The sequence below is a fragment of the Carlito syrichta genome, unplaced genomic scaffold, assembly GCF_000164805.1.
Source record: "Carlito syrichta isolate Samal-C Ts95f unplaced genomic scaffold, Tarsius_syrichta-2.0.1 Scaffold169305, whole genome shotgun sequence".
NCBI lineage: Eukaryota > Metazoa > Chordata > Mammalia > Primates > Tarsiidae > Carlito > Carlito syrichta.
In genome coordinates this window covers 35,169-41,506 of record NW_007113401.1, presented here as the reverse complement: position 1 = coordinate 41,506, position 6,338 = coordinate 35,169, and the positions used below count along the sequence as shown (strand labels likewise).

At 55.5% G+C, this 6,338-nt stretch overlaps 1 protein-coding gene across 1 annotated transcript; it reads right to left on the bottom strand.

The window, feature by feature from the left end:
- Positions 1–5: 5 nt before the first annotated feature.
- On the bottom strand, positions 6–6,338 carry LOC103252690 (coiled-coil and C2 domain-containing protein 1A; the record flags this gene model as incomplete). The annotated part of the gene is made up of 6 exons (XM_008051283.2): positions 6,161–6,338; positions 3,720–3,855; positions 721–830; positions 573–638; positions 218–352; positions 6–119 (listed from the first exon to the last, which is right to left on the bottom strand). Coding segments are annotated over exons 1-6 (621 nt in total), but the record flags the coding sequence as incomplete, so codon positions are not given.

Below are 6,338 nucleotides of genomic sequence, written 5' to 3'. Positions count from 1 at the left end.
GGGGCGGGGGCGGGGTGGGGCGTGGCGGCAGGGCCCCCGCCCACGGCCACGGGCAGAGGGATGTCGTCTTCGTCGATGGCGTTGCCCTTCCGGACCGAGGCCAGCAGGTTCTCCAGCGTCTGAGACGAGGCGTGAGTGTGGGCTTCGGAGGAGCCGGGAGCGACTGGTTCCGGGGCTTGGGTGGGGGATCCCGGCACCCCGCCTTCCACCCACTCACCTTAAGGCCGCGGTCGTAGCGCCGCATCTTGGCGCTGTCTCCAGCCTGCCTGGCGCTTTCCACTGCGGTCTGGTAGAGCGCCAGCCTCTCCAGCAAGGTGGTCTCTACCCCCAGGCGGGGGGCTGCGGGCTTGGGCTGCGGGAGGGTCCGGCACGGTCTGGGTGGTGACCCTGCGTGGGCGCCCCTGCCGGACCCTCCCCGCGAGACCAGTCTCCTCTGCCCGGCGGGTCAGACACTGGGGCCCCGGGGCCCGGCTGGGGACTGGGGCTCAGAGGCTTCGTGCCACCTGTCTGAGGCCAGGCGGCGGCCAGGTCATTCCTGTGGCTCCAGGGAGCGGGTCAAGGCTGGAACTTACCTGGGCCGCCGGTGCCGGAGCCTCTGGAGCCGGCTGCTCCTCCCCAAGGACCTCATTGAGCTCCGCCTGCAGGGCACAGGGCTGGGTGGGACACAGGCCTGCCGCTGGGGAGATGGGGGGAAAGCCCCCGCCCCGCCCAGGTGCTCACCAGTAAGTCGTCGTCGGCCTCCACGTCGTCCTCATCTGTGCCCTCCTCCTCGTCCGGGTCTCGCATGCACAGACTGGCCATCTTTTCAATGGCCTCCATGGGCAGGGGACCTGGCACAGGGGGAAACCCCAGCTGAAGCCAGATCTGCCAAGAGGCCCCTCTTCCGGTCCCAGACACCCCTCAGACCCTCCCTGCATGATCTCACCCGCCAGCCTCCCTGGCCTCATCTTTTTCTCACCCAGCCTCAGTTCTAGGGCCATGAATCTTTTCTCGGGTCAGGGTTTCTCTCGCCCTGATGCCCAGGCTGGAGTGTAGTGGCACAATCACAGCTCACTGCAGCCTTGACTTCTTGGGCTCGAGTGATCCTCCCACTTCAGCCTCCCAAGTAGCCAGGACCACAGGCGTGCACCACCGTGGCCTGCTAATTTTTTTTTTTGTAGAGACAAGATCTTGCCATGTTGCCAGGCTGGTCTCAAACTCCTGGGCTCAAGCAATCCTCCGACCTCGGTCTCCCAAAGTGCTGGGATGACAGGTGTGAGCCACCACACCTGGCCCTTGGGGCCAGGAATCTGAGTTCAAACCCCAGCTCTACAACTTTCTCACTGTGGGACTTTGGGCAAGTCACTTCCCCTCTCCTGGAGAGCAGTGGTACAATCACAGCTCACTGTAGCCTTGACCTCCTGGGCTCAGGTAAATCCTCCTGCCTCAGCTTCCCAAGTAGCTGGATTACAGGCATGTACCACCATGCCTGGCTAATTTTTTTTTTTTTTTTGAGTTGGAGTCTCACTCTGTCACCCAGACTGGAGTGCAGTGGCCGCTCCCGGCCACCGCAGCCTCGCCTGCTGGGCTCCGGCGATCCTTCCGCCTCAGCCTTCCGAGTAGCTGGAATTACAGGCGTGCGCTACCACGACCGGCTAATTTTTTGATTTATTGTAGAGATGAGGTCTCGCCAAGTTGCCCAGGCAGTCTCGAACCCACGGGCTCAGGCAATCCACTCACCTCAGCCTCCCAAAGGCGCGGGATTACAGGCTGAGCCACTGAGCCCGGCTGCCTGGCTAATTTTTAAATTTTTTCGTAGAGATAAATTGTTGCCCAGGCTAGTCTCGAACTCCTGGGCTCAAGTGATCCTCCCGCCTTGGTCTCCCAAAGTGCTAGAATTACAGGTGTGAGTCACCATGCCTGACTCAAGACACTTTATTGAATATACATTGTTAATTCATTAACTTTGAATTCAGGGCCAACAGCACTAGAACTCGTGCCTGAAGGAAGCTTCTCTAACACACGCATTTTCTCTGTAAGACCCATCACAGCCTTCTTGGGCTTAGGAACGCTAGACAGCACTTTTGTATTATGCTTGGGTCATTCTGAACAGCAAAATCACCAGCAAAAACACCAAAATCAGAAAAACATAGCATTAACCACACTGCAAAAGTGACACTTGTTTACAATAAGAGCTGTAACAAAAACGTGTTGCCTGTTGTACATCGGGAGACTCAGACTTTTTACTGTTTTTCACCTCTCTGTGATTGACCATGAAAGCACCATGAGAACTGATTTGGAGGTTACTAGGCTGGGTACAGTGGCACATGCCTGTAATCCAGGCACTTTGGGAGGCCAAGGTAAGAGGACTGCTTGAACCCAGGAGTTCGAGATTAGCCTAGGCAAAATAGCAAGACCTCATCTCTACAAAAAAAAAAAAAAAGGAGGAAGAAGAAAAAAAATGACTTGGGGGTTACTAATACATTTTATTTATTTTTTTGAGTTGGAGTCTCTGTTGCCTAGGCTGGAGTACAGTGGCATGATCACAGCTCACTGCAGTCTCGACCTCCTGATGTCAGGCAATCCTTCTGCCTCAGCCTCTTGAGTGGCTGGGTCTACAGGCACATACCACCACACCCGGCTAATTTTTTTTATTTCTTTGTAGAGATGAGGTCTTACTATATTGTCCAGGCTGGTCTCAAATTCTTGGCCTCAAGCGATCCTCCCACCTTGACCTTAAATTTTTATTTTGATTGTGGGGTCATAAATAAATTTCAGTGAGTAGATGTCTTCATAAATATGAAATCCACAAACAGAGCCGGGCTTGGTGGCTCAGCCTGTAATCCCGCGCCTTTGGGATTCTGAGGTGAGTGGATTGCCTGAGCCTGCGGGTTCAAGACCCGCCTGGGCGGCGAGACCTCATCTCTACAATAAATAAAAAAATCAGCTGGGTGTGGTAGCACATGCCTGTAATTCCGGCTACTCAGAAGGCTGAGGTGGAAAGGATCGCCGGAGCCCAGCAGGTCAAGGCTGCAGTGGCCGGGAGCGGCCACTGCACTCCAGTCTGGGTGACAGAGTGAGATTCCCACTCAAAAAAAAAAAAAAAAGAAATCCACAAATAATCTGGACTGACCATAGGCTAAAATGTTTACAGGCCCCATTTACCCTCTGAGTTCCAGCCCCACTTGAACACAGCATCATCCTCTGCTCCCTGCCTTCTGCCCCAGGGCCTTTGCACCTGCTGTGGCCTCTCCTGGAAGTGCATCCCACCTCTCACCCGGCTCTCCCCATTGTGAGTGCTCCCTTCAGGAACCCCGCCATGCCTCACAGGTCTCTCCCATTACTCTTCCCCCATCCCAGGCTTGATCATGGGCAGTAGGTTGCACTGATGACATGAGCTTCTTATGTGGCAAGTGGCCCAGGGTGAAGTACTTATGGCCCTTAGAAGATTAATACCTGTGATATAAGCCTGGCTCTTATTCCCACTTTACAGATGGGGAAACTGAGGCCAACACAGGTGATGTAACTCATCAGGTCACACAACCAGTAAGGAGCAGAGCTGGGATTTGAACCCTCAGTTTGGGTCCAGAGTTGATCACTTCCCCTTTTACCCTGATCCTAGGTTTCAGGAGGGTAAGGGTCTTCTCTGTCTTCTTTTTCCTATCTACCCAGTGCCCAGCTCTGAGCCTAGCACACGGTGGGGGATCAGAAAACGATCAGGGGTGCGTTAGCCATCTTACCTTTGCCTTTGAGCTTCTCCAGGGCTGGAGGCTGGCCTCCCACCAAGGCCAAGAACTCAGCCTCCAGTTCCTCGTCATTAACTCCATCCTCAGGGATCATCAGGCCGTCTGGGGAGAGGTCAACCAGCAGGCCCAGCTGGGGGAACAACAAGGGTCCACTCAGATCAGGGGAGGCATCACCTGGCTAGAGGCAGCCATGATGGACCCAGAGTGTCCCCAGGAGAAGGAACCAAGGTCTTTGTTTTTTTTGGGAGGGGGGCGATTTTTGAGTTGGAGTCTCACTCTGTTACCCAGGCTGGGGTGCAGTGGCACACTCATGGCTAATGCATCCTCGACCTGCTGGGCTCAAGAGATCCTTCCACCTCAGTCTTCCAAGTAGCTGGAACTACAGGCACACACCACCATACCTGGCTAGTTTTTTGATTTATTGTAGAGATGAGGTCTTGCTAAGTTTCCCGGACTGGTATCGAACCCATGGGCTCAGGCAATCTTCTTGCCTCAGCCTCCCAAAGTGCTGGGATTACAGGTGTGAGCTGCCACGCCCAGCTGAAGGAATCAAGGTCACTGGGGAAAGCCATTTCCCTGGGGAGGGCCAGGAGGCTGGAACAGGTGTCCTATGATGGGCCCAGCCCTCTGGCATAGATCAACATGGGACAAAGGGCAAGCAGAGAGGATCTGCTCCTTGCTCCGAGCCCACACCAATGATGTGCTGCTAGCCAAGTTCATTGGGAAAAACAGGCCCCACACCCTGCCCAAAGAAAAGCTACTCTGCGAAGCATCCTGGGGTTCTCTTTCCAGCATCCTCAGCAAAGGGGGCCATGCAGGAAGGTTGGGCCATCAAGAGCAATTAGAAGCCTTAACAATGTTGAAGTTGAAAATGGGGTCTTCATTGTACAGACCTGTCTTCTTATCTTGGCTAACAACCAGTCATGATGCGGTAATATTATGTGGAACTACAGGAAACTGCCTTTCCTGTAGGTCAAAAATGGCCAAATATAGGCAATGATGTATGGTTCCACCCATTAGTAATAATGATAATGATAGTATTGAGTGCTATGTTCTAGCACTTTCCATAAGCTATCTCAATGCACTCTTCACAACTGTCTTGTGACGTAGGGTCTCTTAGCAATCTCCATTTTTGTTTTTTTGAGTTGGAGTCTCACTCTGTCATCCAGACTGGAGTGCAGTGGCCGCTCCCGGCCACCACAGCCTCTACCCACTGGGTTCCGGCGATCCTTCCGCCTCAGCCTTCCAAGTAGCCGGAATTACAGGCGTGCGCTACCACGCCTGGCTGATTTTTTGATTTATTGTAGAGATGAGGTCTTGCTGCCCAGGCGGGTCTTGAACCCGCGGGCTCAGGCAATCCACTCACCTCAGCCTCCCAAAGGCGCGGGATTACAGGCTGAGCCACCGAGCTCGGCTCATTTTTGTTTTTTACAGACAGGATCTTGCTTTTGTTGCCCAGGCTAGATCACAGCTCACCGCAGCCTCAACCTCCTGCCTCAAGTGATCCTTCTGCAGCAGCCTCTCGAGTAGCTAGCACACCACCACGCCCGGCTACTTTTCTATTTTTTGTGGTTACAGGGTCTCACTATGTTGCCCAGGCTTGTCTTGAACTCTTGGCCTCAAGCCATCCTTCACCTTGACCTCTCAAAATGCTGGGATTACAGAGGTCTCCATTTTACAAATGAGAAAACTGGGGCTCAGAGCTGTGAAGTCAAGTGTCACACATGTAAATACCAGGAGGGAATTTCAGGCCAGCCAGACTTTAATATCTGAGCACTAGGCCAGGTGCAGTGGCTCACGCCTATAATCCCAGCACTTTGGGAGGCTGAGGTAAGAGGATTGCCTGAGTCCGCAGGTTCGAGACCAAACTGGGCAACTTGGCGAGACCGCCTCTCTACAATTAAAAAAAAAAAAAAAAATCTATGCCCGGGGCTCCTTCCAACAAAACTGAGAAAAAATCAAACTTCCCTGCGCCTGGGCAGAAGCTGGGAAAGGGAGAAGGGGCCCATCCAGTCCTGTGGGCTTATGGCCGCAGCTCTGGATTTGCACTTAGCTCTGGCCAAGCTGTTAATCCCTGCGACCTTGGGCGGATAGATGTCTTCACCTCTGGCCTCAGTGTCCTCATCTGTGCAGGGGAATGAAGTCTGACATGCCCGACCGATGCAAGGGCTCCATGCGCCCGGTCGCAGCACTGTCCCTCCCCGACTGGAGCTGTGGTGGCAACAGGTGGCCCCGAGCCCGGGGCGGGGCGCCAGGAGCTGGGGGGCCCGAGGCCAGTAGGCCGCACTTTGAAGGGTCGAGCCTCACCTGGGGGGCGGGGACCGGGACTCACCTGGGGGCGGAGATCGCGCTTCCCTGGGGGGTGGGGCCCTCCCCCGAGCGTGTGACTGGGGTGGGGAGGGATCCCCCGGTGGGGCCACGGGGCGCAGACTCACCTGGCGGGCGGCGGCGGCGCCTCGGCCCGGGGGTGCCGGGGGTGCCTTCCTCTTGTGCATCTTCCAGGCTGGATGCCTGGACCACCGGCCGCCGCGCCCGGCCTTGCCCTGTCTCCTCCCCCGGGGCCTGTCGCCGCGCACGCGCCCTTCCTGAGCCCTGCGCCCCTCGTCGGTGCCC